At 53.4% G+C, this 22,417-nt stretch overlaps 1 protein-coding gene across 5 annotated transcripts in view; it reads left to right on the forward strand.

Moving 5' to 3' along the window:
• Positions 1-324: 324 nt before the first annotated feature.
• Positions 325-22,417, forward strand: part of NECTIN1 (nectin cell adhesion molecule 1) — a 153,732-nt gene continuing 131,639 nt past the window's right edge. For all 5 annotated transcript variants that reach the window (XM_073320773.1, XM_073320774.1, XM_073320776.1 and 2 more), the window contains exon 1: positions 325-1,235. In XM_073320773.1, coding sequence (XP_073176874.1) covers positions 1,154-1,235 — 82 coding nt within the window. In that variant the 5' untranslated portion in view covers positions 325-1,153. The remainder of the gene's footprint in view (positions 1,236-22,417) is intronic.

Consider the following 22,417-nt stretch of genomic DNA (forward strand, 5'->3'; position numbering starts at 1 on the left):
ATTTATCTGAGCATGAGCTTTGGTGAGCTACAGCTCACTTCAAGGGCTAATGCTGCTTTAGCAGGATCAGGCCCAGACTGGCTGAATTCTGGGTTGGGACGGGATCATGTTAAATCTGCCTTCCCCGGCGGGCGCAGCCACTCGAAGTAGGTGCTAATTTTTAGAGGGGATAGGGGGGATCCCTAAAAAAGCGAGCCACAGCCCGGTCTGCGCGTGGGGGTCGGCTTGCAGGCCACGGCTGGTCGGCTGCTGCCCGCGCCTCCCCGTGGAAAGGGTTAAGGCTGAGCCCTCCTCCTGCTTTACATGAGCTGACATCACAGCGGAGGAGCGGGGTTACGGATCCGGAGCCACGCCAGTGTGTGTCTGCGCGTTCCATTGTTACAGATCAGAGACCAGAAGGGAGGGACCCGCTTTTCCCGTGCTGATGCTCCAAGGAGACTCCAGTTCTTTCCCCCAGTCGCAGCAAAATCTCGGTGCCAAAGAGTCGCCCCGGCCGCCGCCAGCCCGCTCGCTCTCGGTGCCCGGGGAGTGCCTCCCCCTTGCTCCTGGAGGAGAGAAGCAAAGACATGGAGCTTTGCAACTTGCACCAAGCTGGGACCATCTGATCGCAGCAACGTGGACTGGAAATTAACAAGCCTTTTCCCCTCTTTGCACAGCCCGGCCGGGCGGCGGGGGGAAGAGATCCAGCCTCCTGCGTGGTTGCCTTGGGATTTGTTCCCCGGTGAAGGGCTCCGACCTGCCCCCAGGGTCCGGAGGGGGAGGCGGAGAAGGGGAGCATGACTTGTCCTCCGCCTGGTTTCAGGGATCGGCGGTGCTAAGGGAGAGAGCTCTGCCCCTGCGGACGTGGTCGCCGGAGGACGAAGGAGAGCTCCCCACTGGGGGGAAAAAAGCCGGGTCCGGGCTCCCTCTTGGAGCAATTTTTGCAACCCCAGAAGGGAGGCTGTCCGCGACAATCGGTGGATTTTTAAGGGGCCCCTGCACAGCCTGCCCCGCCAGATTTGCTTGGTGTGCCCGATATTTATTGCCCCTGCCTGGGTCGTGTTTGTATTTTCCTTTGCCATTTTTTTTTGGAAGGGGGGTGGGGTGCAAGCCCAAGCCAGCAGCTCGCCTGAACCTCCGCGTCGCGCCCGGTCCCTTTGAGTAAGAAACTCTGATGGCTCCGCACCGGCGGTCGAGTCGCCCTGGGTGCTGGTGGACTACTGGAGTTTGCTTGTTGGTGGCTTCCCTCTTACCAGGTGAGCGACTGGGATCGGCGGCTGCCCAGCCCTGCCCTCCCCAGGGCCCGGCTCCCTGGCTGCAAGGATGGGGCGGGGGGATTGGTGGGGCTGGGGGGCGAAGGGAAGTTGGAGGTGAATAAGGTGGGGGGGTGGGGGGTGAGAACCCGGCTTCTTTTCTGCCTAGCTTTGCAGCAGACGTGAAGGCATCTGGGGGGGGGGGGGGCTGGGGTGCCGCATGGGCTGTTGGGGGGGGGGGGGGGCTGGCTGAACGGGCCGAGATCTTCTTTGCCTGTAAACCAGCAACCGGATGATTAGTTTTGGCGGCAGCCGGGCTCCGGAGTCCCGGGCGCTGGGGCGGTTTGTGCGTGTTGGCGGTGGCAGCGTCGGGCGCTGCCAGGCTGCCCAGAAAAGGGCTGGGGGAGGCGCACAGATGTTTTGGGGTGCGCGTGTCCCGTCCCCCCCTTCCCCCAGCTGCACGGGTCACGGTGCCGATCCGCTCTCGGGGCCTGATTCGGATCCCGGTGCCCGCTGTGTCAAGCCAGAGCGACTCCGCTGAAGACTCGCCCTGCCGTGTACCCGCTGGTGCGAGTGGGAGGAGAACCGAGCCGTGGGCAGCCGTTTGCCAGGCGTGGCTCGGCTCTGCCCCCTTCTCCCCCGGCCTCGGCTGTAGGGCAATTCATAGGCTAACCCACTTTTCAAATTGCCCTGGCTGGGCTGGCTCTGTTTCTCCTGGCTCCTGCTGCAGCACCGAGCGGGTTAACGTAAATCCGGGGTCCTGCAAAGAAAACAAAAGGTGGCTGTCGGCTTAGCACTCAGATGTGGGGCCGAGGGGCAGGGACAGTCCGGGGGCATTGTGCTGGAAAATGCGTTTGGGAGGCGACTCCAACAGATTCCCCCTTTCAGGGCTTAACTCCTTCTGCCCAAGCCTGTGAGTGCAGTAGCCAGCGCCCCAGTGCCTGGGGCAGGGGGGCGGGCTGCAGAGGGAGGGAGCCTTACAGCTGGGCAGGCGGGAGGAGCTGGATCAGAGGTGGGCGTTTTAAAAGGGGGGAAAGGCAGAGGGCTGGATCAGCAGCTGGCTGCAAGTACCCCGGGACCTGTCGCCACTGGGGAGCATCAGGGATGGGCAAACCCGGAGCCTGGCCGGCTCAAGGGATGTGGGAGAGGGTGAAGGCCTGGTGCTGAAAGTCAGGAGTCCAGAGAGGATCTGCCAAGGGCGGGGAGTCCAGGAGAAAGGGAAGCCAGAGCTGGATGTGTCCCTGCCTGGGAGGAAAAGGAGGTGGTTGTGCATTGCAGAGTAATAATGTGATGGGTGAAAACAGCCCCGGCCTCTTATACAGGTCACTTTCTCCAGCCAGGTGGATTGGCTGTTTTAAAAGCTGCTCTGAGCTGTGGCTTCTTGCAGGAAACAAGCTCAAACTTTGCAGGAAATCATTTGCCATGGATGCCCTTGGAGATTTTCCATTCAGGGCATTGGCTAGGTCACGCTCCCCACACACAGCCAAGAGGTACTGGAGATGGAATGAGTCTGCAGGAGCAGAGGGATGAGTGGTTTGCTTTTGCAGCCACTGTGATTAATAATTTATCCCTCATATCACCACTGAAGCATAGGAATTGCCTTAGCAAAACACAGTTGCTCTGTCTATTCATTGCTTCAGTTCCTGTCCTGCCACTCCTATGCTAGAAGAGATTAGTGCTCCATCTAATCGGTATCCTGCTTCCTGCTATACTTAAGGGTCCATTGGAAGTCCCATCTCCTGCCAGATCGCAATAGATCAGTGCTCTGTCTACTCTTCTATCCCTCCTCCAGCTCTCCTGGAGCTTACCAATGGCCTATCTTGTCTGGTAGCCTTGCTCTGATTTGCAGAGAAACGTACAGTCAACTCCGCAACGCTTTGGTGATATATTCCTTCCTGACCCCTGTTGGTGACCGCTTTGTGCCCTGAAGCATGGGTGGTTGATATTTTCAGCTCTGGTAGCGGGTAGGAGTCCCAGCCAGAGATCAGGGCTCAAGTGTGCTAGATGCTGTACAAAAACAGAACAAAAAGATGGTCCCTGAGCCCCAAAGAGCTTATGAATCTTACTAAACAGCTCACCTCAGCAACATCCGTTCACAGTGAGTTCTGCAAGGGAGTGAGATGTTACATTTAAAAGCTGGAAAGCGCGTGCATGTAGCTATCCATATATAGCCACTGAGACCCAGAGAGGCAGAGGTGTCAGGGAAAAGGCAGGGAGAGGTGGAGAACACAGAATGAAGCTCTTTTTCACTCTGCTGGTCAAAAATAAAAATAAAAAAAAAATCCCCTACTTTGCTGAAGGGAATGGTATGGGACCCAGGAAGGATGCAATTAAATCAGGAGGCAATTTTAATCTTCTCCCTGCATTCCTCTGCTTCTGTCAGACCTTTAATGTTCATCTGTTCAATGCAGATTTTTTTTGTTCCTCTCCTGTGTGCGTTTCCCGCCCCTTCCCTCTCTTCTTATAATGTTAGTTTTGTCTTATAAGGAGATAAAAGTTCCTTGCCATAAAAAGGTATAAGAAGTCCCCTATAAAAATCTGTTTCACAAATTGTCTTTAATGCAATCTGCTCAGTCGCCCATAACGGATTCAATTCCGGGCTCCTGCAGTCTACCATGCAAATCTCCTTTCCTGTCCGTGTGGAGCCATTACCAGGTATCATGTCAGGCTGCAGTGTAGAGCTTCAAAGATGTAAATGGGAATCGGCCGATTCAAAACCACAGGGAGCTGGACAAGAAAGACCCTAACCAGCTGATTTTCAGAGGCTGGGAACACTTGTGGTTAAATTTATGTTTAAGAAGTACTAATGCGCTATCTGTTTATCTGCCATGGAAATTGGTGCCTTTCGAGGCACAGCTGGTCTTGTGGTTGATATGGGTGACTTGGCGCCAGAAGATCTGGTTTCTATTCCCAGTACTGCTGCAGACTTCCTGTGGGAACGTGGGCAATTGCCTTCTCTTAAGTTGGGACAGTAATACTTCTTGAGTTCACAGTGGGGCCTGTGTAGCTTGGTTTGTAAGGTGCTTTGAGATCCACAGATGGGAGGTGCTATAGACATGCTTGATGGCAATTTGCAATTTCAAAGTACTTTGATGATCACTGGCTAAGTCACACCCAAGTTATAGTGGCCTGGAGGCCCTAGGTCAGATGTGAGACTTCACTGCAATTTAAGGGGAAATTTCCTTTCCAAGGAGATTGCACAGCCTTCAGGAGAATCTGTCATCAGACCATTCACAATGCCCAAGCTGCATATCTTTGTTAGATGCCAAAGGGGACTGGTCCATAGTATGGTCGAAGAGCAGCAAGAATATCATGAAGCATCTGCTAAAAGGCTGACGTTTGCAAACATTGAATTCATTGGTTGGATCCGGGTCAGATTTTTTTCTTCTGTGCACTCCTGCAGCATGACAACAATTGGATCAGACTACAGTATTTTGGGAAGTGAGTGTGTGTGTTTTGTGGCTGTTTTCTCATTAAATATTGCTAGTGCACTGGAACTTACCGACCGAGTTTTGGCCTGGAGTGAATTTATGGGCGTGTGTCAGCATGGGTTGGGTGTTCCAGCTGGAATTGGAGCCAACCCAGCTGACCCGAGTTCAACTTGCCCAGCTACTCTGCGGTTACTGCATGGTGGGAACCACTTTTGACGACTGGTTAGAGCAGGGGGGACCAGGGAGCAGGACTCCAGGGTTTTACTTCCAAACTCTGTCTCTGAGTCTGCGTGACTGTAGGGTGAGCCTCTTTGCTTTCTTTTGCCTCAGTTTCCCTGATCTGGATAATGGGGTTATAATATTCACCAGCCTCACAGGGGTATTAAAATTAATTGGAAACCATTGGCAAACACCATGGGGGCTGCAAAGCAGGATTAGGAAGAGAGGGGAATTACCAAGGGCATGACGGGATGCTCATCTCAGAACAATGCAAGGGGCATCGCTAACTAGTGGTTAATAGTGTAAGTGGGCATTGGCAGGGTCCAGCAGCCTTTTTCCTCATGGCTGGCTCTCCCTCAGGCTTGATTGTTCCCACTGGCACCAGCCTAGTTTCCAGGGAAGCACTGGGTAGCTGAGAACGATCCTTTGGGCACCTCTCGCTCCTGAGTCGAGTCACAGCAGCTATATAGTGATGTGTGCAGAATGGAGCAGAGGGAGAGATGGCCCTCTGGGACACAGAGCAGTAGGAGGAAGGCTGTCCATGGAGCTTTGCAGAGTCCTCAGATGGACGCAGAAGGCCCCTTGACTTTCTTAAGCAAATGGCTGCCATGCACGCTTCCATCTTGCTAAGTTGTTGCCCTTCGGTCAGAGCAGCTCTTCTTTGATTGTGTTGGGCCAAGAAGATTTCTGGCGTTAGCTGCCCCTGCCGTGGCTCTCTCTTCTGCTGTCCTGTGGTGGGAGCCCCCGCATGGGCTTGTCCTGAGTCCCCGCCCTCCACTGGGAATTCCTTTGGCCCTGATCAGGAGAGGATGTTCGGGAGAGATTCCTTAAAGGGTCCCAACTCCCTGGGGTGATGATATTTGGGCCAGTGCGATGCTCAGATGAGCCAAAGCCGGGAATGAAAGCAGAAGAGGTGGCGGTGGGAATCCTGCAAATACCCACCAATAGCTATCCCGGGCTCATATCCCAAAGTACTTTTAACCAGCCCTGCAGCGGGGACCCCGTGGGAGTGGGTGCGCACACAGACGAGTGTCTGTGCGTGTATGTGTGTTTTCATGCTTGTGCGTATGCACATATGTACGTCTATGCAAGTGTGCATACAGCTATATGTGTGTGTGTGCACTTGCACGCCCTGTGGGTGTGGGTGTGTTTGTACAGGGCGTGTGCACTGACATGTCCATATGTCTTTCTGCACAGGCCAGTTGGGTTTGTTGGTATGAAGGGCACAGATGAAATACAGGGAGGGGCAGATGGTTCCTAATCAAATAATGCCGTGAGAACTGTTCTCTTATTCAAATGCGTCAGTTTAGCTCTAGCCAGCTTCCCGGCTCATTGGTGGCTTGGTGCCGGGAGCTAGAAGAGGCGGCGTGCAGTTTGCATCGTCTCCCCCTGTCCCCTTTTAATGTCAGCTGAGAAACAGGTTTTGCTTGGTCACAGAACCACAAATTCAGTCCCTGCTCTCCCAGGGTCTCTCCGGCTGCAGTGAAAGCTCTGTAGCCCAAATTACCTTTTCAAGTGAAAACCCATCAAATTGATAACTATATCCCCCACTCCTTGAGCTGCGTTTAAGCCCAGACCCCTCTCCTGATGTCCCGCTAAGATGCCCATTGACCTGTCCTGGCAAAGGTTTTAGTCTGGGTTAGGATGGGCCCTGCTCACTTTCACATTGCTGCTGGGATGAAGGGAACCCCTCAGCTCTGGAGCAGAAAAGAAACTCCAGCCTTAGGTACCGTAGAGGGAGCAGTGAGGCCCTTCAGTCAGCAGGTGAGAGCGCACAGGGGCTAATCAGACCTCCCTCTGGCCTTCCCCTGCCTCCCCAGTGGGTGAGTGACTCTTCCTGTGTTTTAAGGGCCCGGCTTCCAACCCTTGCAGCCACTAAATGCGCGCTTGTCGCAGACACAAACTGCGTGTGAAGCCAGGAGCGGTGCTTCCACATGCCGAGCCCTGTGGGTACGTACCCTGGCACTGCCCATTTTACGTGCACCGGTCTGCGTTATGGGCGCATGTGCCTGGATCTGGGGCTGCACTGCAGGGGACCGGGGGGTGGGGGGGTGGAGCGCGGCAGTTTAACCCCTATATTTTCTTCACAATTGCTTTTCTCTTCCTCTTCATCTCAGGGGCTGGGACAGCCCGTTGGCACAGACTGGTCCCAGAGGGGTTGCAGCAACTGCTCAGCTCTGCTTTTAAGCAGAGAGCAGTGAGTGACTCGGAGGGTAGGACAGGGGTGTCAACCATCTTTATCTTCTCCCCTCTTTCCCGATGCTCTGCCCTGGCACGGCTGAAGCTCCCTGCTCTCTCTGCACCAAGAGGCAGTGGGCTTTGGAACAGGGGCTCAGCCTCTGCTGTGAATGGGTTGCTTGACACCAGATGAGGATCTGGCTCACAGTTTCCTACCCTTCCAGATCCCACTGGAAGGGGAAATGTCTGTACCAGGGACACCTCTCCCTTACAAGACGTCAATTCTGATGCTGGCGCTCAGTGAGGTATATATTTCCCTCCCTCCAGACAATATTTGCGGGGACACTTATTATCAGCTAGATCCAGGCAGAGTGCAGACAAGCCTCATCCCACCTCAAGTGCACCCCAATTCTACACTCCAGCAGGGCTTGACATTCTACTCCTGGGCTCTCCAACTTCGGTCTACCACCCCGACCTATGGTGCCCACTGAGATTCCATCCTCCCCTTCCTTCCACATGCTTGATGCTCCAGGACACAGCTTCAGCAAGGGAGCAGGGGCAATGGTCTTTCTACACCTTGTCCGCTAGGCTCTGCCTCGCTCTCCCGCTCTCCTCCAGACCCTCCCGTTGCTCCTACCCTACACCCTGTGGCTTAGAGTCAGTCCCAGTCTAGGTTGTTTTCAGTGGCTCTTTGAATTCTCGTCAGCCATACGGGTGGGTGGGAGAGATCTAGGGGAGGAGCAATCCACCTGGCAACATTGCCCGCTGAGATAAAGGACCTGGGTCATTTTAAGAAGTAATTCCTGCTCTTGCCATGCCCACGTTGCTTTCCTCCCTCTGATTGGGGCATACACTGCAGGGGAGTCTGCTGCAGCGCAGGAGAGGAAATGGCTGGTGACCCCACTCTGCTGTGCTGGGATGTTGCACAAGGAGCTTGAATCACATCATTGCTTTGAAGCAGCAGCGTGTGCCATATAAGCCACCTATCTAGGCAACAGAGGCAACAGTAAGCCTCTGTGTATTGAGGATTGGCTGCATCTCTTCCTCTTTCTCCACCCTTTCTTCCCAGCCCCTCTTTACCTGGGCTTAAGCATGTTATCACAGTTCTCTTTCCTGGCAAGCCAAACCTTTCTTTCTTTCTTTCTTTCTTTCTTCCCAGGAGCTCAGCCACTCACCCTCTCACCCATTTGTTAAACACAGGGAGTTGCTCCATGGAGATGGAACTTTTGGGTCCCCTCCCATGGTTGTTAGCTCAGGTGGATGTGGCTTTCTGTAGTTCAGTATGTCTGGTGCATATTTGACCCTCCGGGCCTAGGGAATCTATTGTTCCCCAGTGAGGGCTCCGTTGTCCTTTTCTTTTAGAGCAGGCTGATTGGAGACACATCCTGGAGTGACAGACAGGTCCAGGGATCCTGCAGGTTGTGGCTAGCGTCCAGCGTTTCTTCTCTGGTAACAGGCGACAGCAGTTCCAGATACAATGGGATGTCTGTTTGGGAGGCGAAGGGGCTGGAACCGAGCGCCATGTGGCCACACAAATGCATAAACAGCCTTGTTTTCTAATCGAGGCTGAAAACGCAGAGTGCAGATCTCAGCCGCTGAGGAGGGCAAAAGAGAATCTGTGGCTGTGTTGGGCAGATTCAGGCTGGGGCTCCGGTTACTGTCTCAATATTCTGTGTATCAGCTTTGAACCCCTCAGCTTTCCCCATAGGGATGAGACACTTCTTGAGTCTGGCTCGGCAGTATCTCTGGGTTCAACCTTAATATTCTTTGCAAAATCCACTGGTGAGACCCCATGTGGTTGGTGCTCTCTGGCCTAGATGCCGTTATGATGTGCCATCTATTCACATACCATCCGTTACAAGTCGATGTGGCTCAGGGCATGAGATGCACTAGCCAGAACATCAGTCGGGGGACTCAATGCAGGGCTATAGGGTAGAAGAGACTAATTAGAGGCTGTGGGACTTACGGGTCTAAGCAGAGGCTGACTAGCCCAGGGTATCAGGCATAGAATGTAGGATCCCAGAGATAAGGCGCAGGTTATAGTAGACACATAGGTGAGGGACAGAGGACAGACCCGGGGGTGATGAGCCGCAAGATAGGGAGCACTGGCCCATCTCCGCAGGGCACGGAGAACAAAGGGATACAGGGTAGAGAGTAAAGAAAGGCTATAGAAGGGCACAAGGAATAGTAAGGGGCCAGCAAGCCCTGGATACAGGGTAAGGGCATGGGGAATGCGGCTATAAGGTTCCGGGTACATAGCAGGGGGAAGAGGCTGGGCATTTTTAACCCTCTCCCCAGCTGTTCTGTGAACAAACATAGGCTTCCCATCTCCAGAGCAGTAAGTCCAGCACCTTTCACCAGCACTGAGCTCCCTGCGAGATAAACAGTGTCAGTGAGGAAAGAAACAAGGGGAGGAATGATCCTAGCTCTGTCCTTGAGCAACAAAAAACAAACCACCCGGCTGCTCCCAGGGCCTGGGATGGGTGAGTTATCGGCTCATTGCAGAGTCATAACTGACCACCAAACCCAAACCTACTGTGTACAAACAGCAACAACAGAGCCATCTCCTGCCCTGAAATTTCACTTCACCCTCCATCGGGGCTAGGCACTAAAGATCAGGTTGTTATTCAGGCACCCCAGAGTAAGAATGGCCCCAGGTCTCAGCAGGCTCTCAGGTAGATGCACAGGGTGGATTTTCTGATGTACAAGGGGTGCCAGACACAGAGGAAGAGTAAGGAATGTATCACAGTCGTGCTTAGAGGCCCTAGCCAAGTTCAGTGCTAGGTGCTGTACATACACAAAATGAAAAGGGCATCCCCACAGAGCGTATGGCCTAAGGATGCGTTCTCCATACCTCACTTCCCCAGTCTGTATGGCCTTATCCAGGAGAACAGGAGCTCAGCCATTTGACAGGTGAAGATGCTGGGTGGTGCAGCTGGTCTGGAAGAGGATTTAGTCCACTGGCCATTTAACTGCAATGGAAACAACCAAACAAGCTGTTCATTGTCAGGCCAGCGCCCTCTTCTCTGCAGCCACCACAGCAGGATGGGGGCAGGGGAGCTGGTTTGCAGGAGGCAGTGGATGAGATGGAGAAGCTAGGACTTGCCCGCTTGTGGTAAAGATCCCATGACACTTTGCATAGCAGCCTTGGCATACTTGCCAAATGCTAACTCATATCAACTACCACAATCTCTCCTGCAGTGTCCATGGGATACAAGATCCTTCATCACTTCCTCTCCCACAGTGTTTGGTAGCATTGCTGGGGGCTGTTAATCAGCAGATGTGCTCCACCCCAGAGCTGGATGAATTTGAGCTGTGGTTGGAATGATCTTCTCCCTGCCTCACGGGCTCTGTTAAAGTTGACTAATTCATGATTGTAAAGGGCTTGAGATCCTGGGGCAAAAGGCATTAAAGAAGGAGCAAAACCTTCGACAAATCCAAACCCCAGAGATCTCTGATGGTTAGTGACATGGCTCCCAAGGCAGGAGCAGGGTTCCATGTGGCATAGGGAAGAAAGCACATACTTCCCTATGGGAGCCATTCAAAAAGCCCCAGGCTTTACCCTTTGGGATATTGCTGGGGGAAAGGGAGTCTTTGTGGGTGTCTGAGAAAGACAGTGCACAGACATATCAGCATGCATGTTTCTAAATACCACTTTTGTCTCCCTGTTTGCACATGTGCAGACATGTCTGGGCCTGCTGCAGGTATCATAGAATCATAGAATACCAGGGTTGGAAGGGACCTCAGGAGGTCATCTAGTCCGACCCCCTGCTCAAAGCAGGACCAATCCCCAATTTTTGCCCCAGATCCCAAATGGCCCCCTCAAGGATTGAACTCACAACCCTGGGTTTAGCAGGCCAATGCTCAAACCACTTGTTCAGGCATGTACACCCATGTTTCCCATGTGCTTGGCTCTGACTTCTTGCATGCATCTGTGCTGGTCCCCATAATTGCGTGCATCTCCGTGTTTGCGTGGGTGCACTGCTGCTCATCTCTGCAGCCAGTGCTGTTCACATATGTCTATCTGCATATGCGAAGCCTAAGGTTTTGCTCATCTCCATGGTCATCACGCCTTTGCTATGTGCTATTAGAGCTTGTGACATCTGCAGCAGCCCTCTTCCCTCCCACGCCAGCTGCCATGCTCCAGCTGCAGGCAGGGACGTAACAAAACCATGGCCTTTCGGACAGAGGCAATGTAGTCTTTTTAGCAAGCACTGACTAAGGCAGCTTCTGAGCATCTTCTGCTTACTGAGAACGGGAGAGAGAGAGAGAGGGAGACTGCAAAATCCCTGAGTGTGAATTTCCTAGCGATGATTTTACTGTCCACTGGTAATTAAGCAGAGCTTGCCCAACATGTGTAACTCGCACTTGACTCCAGAGATGTGAATTAAAGGCACAGGGAAGGCTTATCAGCATCTCCTTCCGGAGGGAGGGATCACAGACACTCTGATTGTTAGAGACATATTGTTTGGGGGGTGGATCGGTGCTGCAATGTCTGACGAGTTCCTTCGATTCACAGTGGATGAGACACCGCAGTGGTGAGCACGGGAGGGAGGCAATGGGATCACACATCGTCCCACTTGCAAAGGGGGTGGGTGTGGGGGTGTGTGGTGTGTGGTTCGTGGTTCATGAGGCTGGAGGGGAAATTAGAAATGGGACCAAGGTCAGGAGGAGAAAAATCTTTGGGATCTCTGGGGAGAACAGTGCTCTGGTCATGTCTGGCTTATCTCTCTCATGATGGGTTGCACATTATACTTGGGAGAAGCCTCTAGAAGTCCTTGGCCTGTCTGGTGAGACAGCCAATCAGGGTGCTGAGCCTGGTGCTACATGTATGCTCCTCTGTCTGCTGGGAGCTGGGCTGAGACCCACCTCTTCATTATACTCAGTGTGGTCTAGTGAATAGAGCTCCCAACTAGCAGCTCCGAGACCTGGCTTCCATTCTTGGCTCTACCGCTGATTGTGGGCAACTTAATTCTGCTCTGTTTTGCCTCCCACCTTTGTCTGTCTTGCCTATTTTGATTGTAAGCCTCTCAGGGCAGAGACTGTCACGCACTACGGATATGTACAGCACCTAGCGCAATGGGCCTCAGTTTCATTTGGGCGTTCAGTGCATAGAACTACTAAAAACAATGGTAATATGTAGGCTAGCCACCCACAGTCAGATGTTAACAACTTGCATTTGCTACTGACCCAGACTGGAGTTGAATCAGCGATCTCAGTGAAAGTTCCCTAAACCTGGCCTGACAAGGTCCCCATTTTCTCACTCCATTCCAGACGGAGGTTGGTAGGAGTGGATTTCATGAGTATAACATTTCCAGACATCTAACTGTAGAAGCTGAAATATCTTTCTTTCTTTCTTTCTTTCTTTCTTTCTTTCTTTCTTTCTTTCTTTCTTTCTCACTCAGCACAGCAGGAATGTACGATTTTTAAATACAATTTTTGCCTGTGGTATAAACACTGAAATGTGCTTTTCCTTCCCTTCTTTCCTGGAGTTTAAAAATATGGCTAGCCCAGGGAGGTGCATCTTTCAGTGCAATTTATAATAGTTGCTTTCAAGTGATGTGGAAAATAAGCTTCCCTCTGCACCCTCCAGCCTGGCACCATCCACGGATTTATTCCCTTTATTTGTGGGAGCCTAGGAATAATTAGAAGCTGCATCTTGGCCTAAGCAGTCCAATTATTTAAGCTTTGTTTATGGCCAGTCTCCGGAGAACTGAGTGGTCCAGGGCTGCTGATCCTTCACTTGTCTTGGAAACTCAGGCCTGCGTAACTGCCATTTGGTAACAATCAGCAAATCCTGGGCTCTGTGTCTATCACCTGCCAGGTATCACCCAACCAACGTAAATTGGCTGAGCCTCCTGGAGTCAGTGTTTCAGGACAGGAGATGGAAAAGAACAGGCTGCTGCTTGTGGGCAGGGAGGAAGGAGAATGCTGGAAAGGAGCTCATTAGTCAGCTTAGTGGGGAGCTCGCTGGGGTCGTTTACTCTGTGTTTGTACAGCACCTAGCACAATGGGGCTCTGACCTAATTGAGGCTTGTAGGTGCTATTGTGACATTAATAGTAATAGCGCCATGCATGGGGAAAGCAGCTTCAATGCAGACATGCTCAGAGCTCAGCCTCCTCCCTGACCCGCTGCAGCCCCTGCTCTTCAAGTCCTTGCCTTCCCCCGCCCCAATACTGTCACTGCACCCCAGCTCCACTCTGCAGCATCATTTGCTGGGCCAGCCCTGGGATCCCACCCAGCTTTGTTGCTATAACTCAGTGCCGCACTTTGGAATGTCCTACTGTTCCCAGGGAGGGCAACGTGCCGCTCTGCCAGTGTACAATACTTGATTCCTACCTGCAGCTCGCCCTGCTATCGAACTCTGGACTCCTGCACAGCTCTGCCACTGATCCTCAAGCCTGACCCACACTCCTCCCTGCCATGCCAGTCCTAGATTCCTCCGTGACCAACTCTGTTGATGCTCGTCAAGCCTGACCCACAGGCCGCCCCTGCTACGCCAGTCCTAGATTATCCATGCCCAGCTCTGATGGTGCTTGTCAGTTCTGATCACATTCTCAACTACAGTTCCAGTCCTGGGCATACACACCCCGAAGCTCTGTCAATGCACCTCAGTCCTGACTTGCATCCCGCCCCGTAATGCCAATCTTCAGGACCTTTCCTGAGCAGAGACCATAGCTGTGCCTGGCGGCGGCACAATCTTGTGATACGGGCAATGTTCTACTGGCACAAAGTTAAGACCAACAAACTCATTTCACTTGTGAGATGGAGCCTGGGGCTTTGGAGGTGAAAGGCTGGTAAAGCTACATTCCCTGGCCCCATAAGGGAAGAAAAAGGAAGGCAAAATCAAATGCACAACTACAAAATGAGGAATAACTGGGTAGGTGGGAGCACTGCTGAAAAGGAGCTGGAGGTTTGCAAGACGTGGGAGGTAATTGTCCCGCTCTGCTTGGCACTGGTGAGATCTCACCTGGAGTACTGTGTCCGATTCCAGGTGCTGCACTGGAGGAAAGATGTGGACAATTTGGAGAGAGTGCAGAGGAGAGCAACAAAAATGGTAAAAGGTTTAGAGAACCTGACTTACGAGGAAAGGTTAAAAAAACTGGGTGTGTTTGGAAAGAAGACAGAGCGGGGACCTGAGAACAGTCTATAAATATGTGAAGGGCTGCTAGAAAGAGAATGCTGATCAATTCTTCTCCATCTCCACTGAAGGTAGGACAAGAAGTAATGGGCTTAATTGGCAGCAAGGGAGATTTAGGTTAGATATTCGGGAACTGTTGTGCTCTGCAATGGGCTTCGAAGGGATGCCGTGGAACCCTGTCCTTGGAGGTTTTTAAGAACAGGTTGGACACACACCTGTCGGGGATGGTCTATGTTTACTTGGTCCTGCCTCAGTGCCAGAGGCTGGACTTGGTGACCTCTCAAGGTCCCTTCCAGCCCGACATTTGTGTGATTCTGTGATAAGGAAGGATCCATGCGCTCTGGAAGCCGCACAGTTGCCATAGCCTCTGTTCCCGTCACGCTCCGTGGTAAAGAGAGAGCAAGAGAGATTTGATTACATTATGACAAGCAACAGAGAGTTGGAGTGAGAGCTGCAGTCTGCCTGTTGTAATACCAATTAGCAGGGGCAGTGCAACCATAGCCTGACAGCTGCATTGATCCCATAATACCATACCCAGAGCTCCCTGGAGCGTGGGGCTGAGAACGCGGACAGTTGAGGAGCTGGAGAGCGGAAGAAGAGCTTGTTTATATCTGCAACCCTCAGAGAGGGATGCTGCCCTCATGTATGTAGAAGTCACCCTCCCGGTTCAGTTCCCGACCAGGGCATCCTGGTTGAGTTCTGTCCAAACGCCACCCCTGAACTTCGGTGGCATTTGGATCCAGGTCAGAGTTTGTGGCTCAGACCCATCTCCAGCTGTTACTGTAGACAGCCTTTTTTGTGGCTTATGTAAACCTAGTGTGTCAGGCCGCATTTCGTTTTCCAGTTAGTCTGTGTACAGGGCCCAAACCACAATTGCGTCCCGTGTTCAGGGCCCAGAGGCCAAGGACAAAAGGGACCATGACGGGGAGAGCTTCCCCTCACACGTGGTGGCAGCCCCCCAGTGGAGGCGTGCAGGCAAGGGACTCTATTGGGAGGTTGTTTGCACAGATGCTGTCTCAGCCGTACCCGCTCAGTGGCTAAGGAGAGGACTCCAATTTGTAGTTTGCTGTGCTATCGATCTGGGCCCTTTCCCCAGCACTAAATCCACTCTGGAAGTATGAAGCTAAATGCCTTATTTTTAAGTATATTTTTCGTGCTTTTGACATCCAGCTGCTGCCCTCCCTGCAAAATGATTGCCTGGCATCCTAAGCGCTCAATATATTTGCAGCGCCTTCTGCTCCACACCAGCTGGCATCATGCTTGAATCAACTTCTATTCAGAGTGGAAAGCTAGCCTTGTGGTTAAAGCAGTGCCTTCGGACGCAGGAGATTTGGGTTTAATCCCTGCTCTACTTGACTCCCTGTGTGAAATTGGACAAATTACTTACTCTGTCTATGCCTCATCTGGGAAGGGGTTGCTGATAAGAATCCTCCCCCTCCCTCTTCTTGTTATAAGCTTGTTGGGGCAGGAACTCTTGCAATGAGTTTGTATGGCACCTAGCACAAGAGGACCTTGATCTCAGTGGGTGCTAGTATAATACAAGTAGGAGGAAATTTGCAAAGCACAGAGACAGGTGTCTCTTTTTGGTACCACAAATAAGCTGCCAAAATAGTTTCTCTTTTGAGACCAGCAAAGATCAGCCAGCTCACTGCAGAGGGAATTCCCAGTTTAGTGCAGGAAGCTGTTTAGTGCAGGTACATTTGCAAATGTTCTCAAACAGAGCAAATATTTCTTTCTGGTCTAACTCTGCTGTCTTTGCTGGGGTTATGCCAGGGATGAACGTGGTCCATTATATTTCTCCTTTGTTTCATTGCAAAGGGTCTGTTGATTTTACACTCAGTTGCTTTGCAGCCAGCTCATTTATGGTTTAAAATAAATATTTGATGGGAATTTTTAGGGCTGGCGAAAAGTACCAGCCGTTTAGCCAAGGAACAGGCAGCAGCAGGGCCAGCTTCTGCTGCCCACTGACCCTCAACTGGAGAAACCACTTGTAGGGTTGAAGAGGGAGGTCATGTCCCAAGCCCCACTCAGTCCTGGGTCTCTCTGTTGAGAATACCAAGGCAGGAAGGATGGCCTTAGTGGTTAGGTTGCTAGCTGGAGACTTGGGTTCAAATTCCTCCTCTGCCACAGACTTCCTGTCAGACCTTGGGCAAGTCACTTAGCCTTTCCCAGCCTCAGTTGCCCATCTGTAAAATGGGGATAATAGCCCTGCCTGACCTCCCAGGAGGGTTCTGAGGGTAAATACATCAAATCTCGTGCGGTGCCCAGCTGGTAATGGGGGCCAGCTCGTTACATAAGGGGAGCAAGTAGCACTGTCGGCGCTTGTCTGAGAACCGTTATGTTCAATGCATATGCAGGCGCTTAGCTGGTAACAACTGTGGTCTCTGCTGCTGTAGGCTGGAATTGAGCTCACAGCCTGGTGGTGGGAGGAAGGGCTTGCCAGTGTAGAGCTCCCGGGTCTTTGCAGCCTTCCAGGAGAAGGGAGGGTATGCGGAAGCTGTGCTTTGCAAAGCTGGTGTTGGAGCTATTTGCTTTCTGCCAGAGGGAGTCGCAAATTATTGTCGGGATGCACGGAAAGGAGATTTGTGTCCTAGCTCCCTGGGAAGCTGGTATTAATACGCTGAGGCTCAGTATTGGAGAAAAGAAGATGCAGCTTTATTGAATGCATCCTGCCTGGCTGGAGGTCTTCACAGAACTGCCTGCGCTCCTTAAATGTCCTGCCTGAGCATGCTGGGTGTCTCCTGGGAAATCTGGGATGGGATTGTTCAGGAGCTGACTCCAAGCTGGTTCTTGTGAAACCCTGGTGTGGAGTAGGAGTGGAGGAGATTTAAGGTGCATTAAGAAAGGGACTTTTTTGAAGGGCCGTTTCCTTTGCGAACTGGTTTCACAGCATATTAGCCCCTGTCCTGGCCTTGCTGAGCTGTTCAGACCTTGCATTCTCCTCTCGTTTCAGCGTTCCGTGGGATTAATAAAGACCTGCTGGAGAGTTTCTTATCTTCCAGCTGAATTATGTTTGCAATACAGGGAGCAGAGGCAGCTTTGATCTGGGAGGGGCGATGGAGGGGACAGTTAGCACAGACATAAAAGGAAAAGAGGAACATGAACGGGATAGTGAAGGAAGGAGGGAGGGGTTGGGTCAAACTGGGTTAATTTTCTGCATGGGAAGTCTGCACTGCTGCTGTCCAGGCTGTTCCTGTGGTCAGAGGGCGTCAGTCGCCAGGGCCGGTCCCTTTCCCCAAGAAGGGAAATTTGCACTGGGGTCACTCCATTGGTGAGTTATGGGGGAAAAGACGCTCGTGCCAGCCTGGCTGGGCACTAGCGCAGTGCATCTACGTTTGGAGCTTGCCCTACGTCCGTGCAAATTTCCCTCATCTAGACAAAGCCCAGGGGACGCTAGGATGTAACTTTGTCTTCACAGGGAGCCAGAAGTAGAGTCAACGTTCATTAGCCGGGACGGTCTTGTGGTTAAGGCACTGCAGTGAGACGCAGGAACTCAGCTCTGCTACAAACCCATGCATGCCTTCGGGCCGGATGCTCCAGAGAAGTTAGGCTCCAAATGTCGATTGGTTTGAATAAACATTCGGAGCATTCAGCCCATCATCTCTCTGTCTCTCAGCTCCCCATGTGTAAAATGGCAGAGGCCTTTCCCCACCAGCGGAGGGGTGGTGAAGGCTACGGATTGGGACTCTGGAAGTCTGCTAACAACCTTGTGTTGCTTCGCCATGTACCAGTGAGGTGTGACAAGTGTGAACCTGCATCATTATGCGAGAGCTTTCCTATTGGTATTGATTTAAGTAGGATCAGGCCCTGTAGAAACACTTCCTAAAACAGCTGAGCATAGAGAGAGGCTGGAGAGGTTCAATCCTGCGTAGGTGAGGGAGGTGCAGGCATGGGGAGAGGGCAGTAGGGGAGGTGAGCAGGAGCAGCCCCATCTGGCAAGGGTTTGAATTGGGTTGGATCCGTTTTCCATGGCTCCCCTATTAAGCAGCTGCTCTGGTCGAGGAGGATGTAAGTTGTTAGTTGCTGCAGCCTGAGAGCATCTTGCTTCGTTGCTCTCCTGGCTTCCAGCAGCATGGAGGGAGTTTGGCGAAGCCTGTCTGAGCTGCCTGCAGCAGCCTGGGTCGGGGCGGTGGACGGGAGCAAGCGGAGGAAGGACACATCTGAGCCTGAATCCGACAGGAGGCAGCAGGCCTGTTCTGGACGGATCCTCGCCGGCAGGCTCCAAGGTCAGAGTCTCCCATTCACACAGGGGATGAAATGAATGAACTGTTCACTCCTCAGCCTCCACGCGCCCAGGTGCTGATAACAGAGCTGTCAGAGACCCTGACTGGAAGCCGAGCATAGTGGAAAATGACATGAGACAACCTCCTCCTAGCAAACAAATGAGGGGAGAGGGGGAGGCGGAACTGCTAATAATAACCCATAATCAAAAGCCAGAGGTGGCAATTCTTGGAAGGCTCCTCCTGGACTCCCATGGGGCAAACAACCCCTGTGGCAAGTGTCATTCATTGTACAGCTCCTGGTTTGCTCCTCCTGAACATGAAGGTCGTTGGCTCCAAGCTGGCTTTCAAATCCCCCTTGACGGGAGCCTGCAGGGAAGAGACGCCGGGACCTGCTTTTGCTGTTCACATGGGGTGTGAAATGGTCCCTTGAGGGCATAATATTTGTGTTCACTGGGCCAGAGATGAAGGAGCAGCTCCAGCGGAGGCGAAAGTTGAGAAGATGGAGATGGGTCAAGTCCCATTAGCTCCCAGTCCCCATTCTCGCCGTTGGGCCCTATGGCATCCTGTGCAGTGCTTGCTCCCGATGAGGGTTAAATGCTCCCAGGACTTTGCAAGTGCAGCTGTGTGCTTGGTGCAGAGGAGGAGACTGGCTGTAGAGACTGGCTGCACTCTGGAGATGAGCTGGATGCTGTTGGATGGTGATGATGCAATAGCCGCTCCAGGGTATGGCTACACTGCTATCAGGAGGTGCGTGTGCAGATATACCTGAGCTAGCTTTGAACTAACTAGATCAAGGCTAGCTTGAGTGACCTCAGCAGCGGAGCAGCAGCTGGATCAAAGCTACCTTGGTACATCTGTACATGCTGCAGCCACGCTTCCTGACTGCAGTGTAGACGTGCCCCTGGAGTTGGCTCTGGAAAGAGATTGTTGCCCCAGTTGTTTTGGAGAAAATGGATCTGCATGTCCAAGGGATCCTCATTGTCCAGGGTTTGAAATTAAGGTGGATAATGAAAAATAAGCATTTTTTTTCTTTCTTTCCTGAAACAATGGCTTTGTGAGGCTCTATAATCAGGGTTGATCGTTTGCATTTATAGTATGGTGCTTTGCATTGCACAGGAGCCTGGGAGGCTTTATCAACTTTAGGAAACTTATTACGTGCTGTAAATATACATGAGCACCACTTTCGTCCACCCCTGAAATGCAGCCATTTCTGGAATGTAACAGCTGTTAACAGCCGCGCAGCCACTGTTTCAAATCCGATTAGGCCCGGATGTGAGGAAGAATCCCATGTCTGACTGACACTGCACTCTCTGAAGGAAATGTGGCAGGGCCTGCAATATCAGTCCCAGCCCTGAATACTTGCTGTGGTTTAAGTGAGTCTCAGAGAATTTTTGCTGCTGCTTTCCCTTCTCTTCTCTGATCCAAAACACTACACCGGGGCCCCCAATGGACAGGATTGCAGCTAATCCATGAGGAGATTAATGACCTGGTTTTCCTCCCCCCTCCGGCCCCCCGTCTGCTCTGATGAATCCGAGACAGGCGCCTGTGTCCCCTGCTGACAAGTGGTGATGGCTGCACTGCCGATGTGGGTCTCGAGGATTGCCTGTGGGCTGGGGCTGTCTGGTCCTCAGACCCACGGCATGAGGAAGACCCAGCTGCACTAGCATGCAGTCACCCCAGAAGCTGGAGGGAGTGAGCTTTGGTTCAGGGAGACATGAGAATTGTCTACACATTGAAGGAATTCTTGGCCTGCCCAACACACCTCACCCAGGGCTGCGCAGCTCCCTGCCAGATTAGGGAGATCAGATAAATTCAAGATACCCCCCTGGCATCCTTCCTGAGCCCTTATTCCCCAGGCAGAGTCCCCACTGGGTTAAGGAGATAGGGAAGTTCACAATAGGGTTGCCAAGCATCTGGTTTTCAGCCAGAACGCCTGGTCAAAAAGGGACCCTTCTGGTGGCTCCAGTCAGCACCGCTGACCGGGCAGTTAAAAGTCTGGTTGGCGGCGCAGCAGGGCTAAAGCAGGCTCCCTGCCTCCACGCGGCTCCTGGAAGTGGCAGCATGTCCCTGCAGCCTCTAGGCGAAGGGGTGGCCAGGGAGGCTCCGCGTGCTGCCCCTGCCCCGAGCGCCGGCTCTGTAGCTCCCATTGGCTGGGATCCACAGCCAATGGGAGCTGTGTGGGTAGTGCCTGAGCCGCCTGGCTGTACCTCCGCCTAGGGGCCGCAGGGACATGCCGCTGCTTCCGGGAGCTTCCTGGGGTAAGCGCTGCCTGGAGTCTGCGTGCCGAACCCTCTCCTGCACCCCAGCCTCCGGCCTCAAGCCCCCTCCCACATCCAAACTCCCTCCCAGAGCCTGCATCCCGCTCCCCTGCCCACACCCCAGCTCCCTGTCCCAGCCCGGAGCTCCCTCCTGTACCCCAAACCCCTCATCCCCGACCCCACCCCACAGCCCGCATCCCCACTCAGAGCCCTCACCCCCTCCCTTATCCCAACCCTGTGCCCCAGCCCAGAGCCTCTGAACCCCTCGGCCCCACCCCCAGCCCCCTCCTGCACCCCACAGACCTCATCCCCAGCCCCACCCCAGAGCCTGCACCCCCAGCTGGAGCCCTCACCCCCTTCCACACCCTAACCCCTTGCCCCAGCCCTGTGAAAATGAGCCGGGGGTGGGGGTGGAGCGAGGGAGGGATGAATGGAGTGACCAGGGGCGGAGCCTTGGAGAAGGGGCGGGGCCTCGGGGAAGGGCCAGGGGTGTTCGTTTTCTGCAGTCAGAAAGTTGGCAATCCGAGCTGAAAACCTCCATTCCTCTGAACAGCCAAGGCCTGGTCCATTTGGCGTCCCTGCTCCCAGGGATGCATTGAAGGCCCCACAGCTGTGGGGTGGGCTCCATGGGTATCAATGGGAGTGTAACCACCTGTGGGGCGGGGAAGAGGGGCTCTGCCCATGTCTGTGTGTGTGTGTGATGTCAGTGTGTATACAAGTGCGTCTGTCTCTCTGGGTGTCTGTGTTGCCGCCCATGGCTGTGTGTCTGTGTGCACACGGAGGTGGCTCTGGGTGTGTGAGCCTGTGTGTCCAGGAGCGTCTCCGCGTCTGTGTGGGCCCCTTTCCAGTCGGCTCATGCGTCTGTCTCTCCCCCCTGTTTTTGTGCCCTCCTCGCCGTCAGACCCTTTGGGCCTTCCCCAGAGCCCCGGGGTCACGCTACATCTATTGAGTCTCCTCCTTCGCTGCTGGCCCTGCTGGGGTGACGCTGCAGGCCTGGAGCTCGGCTGGGCGTGGGGCGATGGCCGGGACGGGGTGTCTCTCCAGCCAGCGCCGCCCCGCTCCCCTCCTCCCTCTTTAACTGGAATTTGGCTCATCGAGACCATCTGTTCCTTTTCGCCCCGTTGTCATGGCGATGGAGTGGCTTGAGACAGAGGTTTAGCGAGTGGTGGCCTGGGGAATGCTGGGAAAAGAAAAATACACCACCAAAGGTCTCCTCCTTCCCTGGGCGGAAAGGCATGGGAGAGGGAGGGATCCTGTGTGGGGTGGGACCTTCCCGCCCCGTCTCATTCCGCCCTGCCCAGCCTTGCTTCTGCCCTTCCCCTCCTGCCTCTCCCGCTCTCTGGCTCTGTCTCCTGTTGGTTTCATTCTCTCGCTCACACCCACCTACCCTCCGCTGGGTTACAGCTTGGAAACCCTGACCTGCGCTCAGAGTGCAATGGGGTGCAGCGGGGATTCAGCCCCTGCTCCCCACGGACCAGTCCCAGCACTGAGGCGGGTGGGAGTAGTGCTGGAAGGCATGGCTACAATACTTCTTTTATGGAGGTGTCGCTAGCAACAACCTTGTCCCCACCCACCTGCACCCGCTCTGAGCACCAACTCCGGCCGTGCTAAAGCTCCCCCACGTCTTGCCTGACGGGGTCATGAGGAGCAGGATTCTGGGTGTCCCCCCAGCTAGGTTCCCAAGGGGTGGGGGTTGTGACTTGTACCCACTGCCCTGTCCTGTGGTCCTGTACA

This window comes from Lepidochelys kempii, chromosome 22 (genome assembly GCF_965140265.1).
Source record: "Lepidochelys kempii isolate rLepKem1 chromosome 22, rLepKem1.hap2, whole genome shotgun sequence".
NCBI classification, from domain to species: domain Eukaryota; kingdom Metazoa; phylum Chordata; order Testudines; family Cheloniidae; genus Lepidochelys; species Lepidochelys kempii.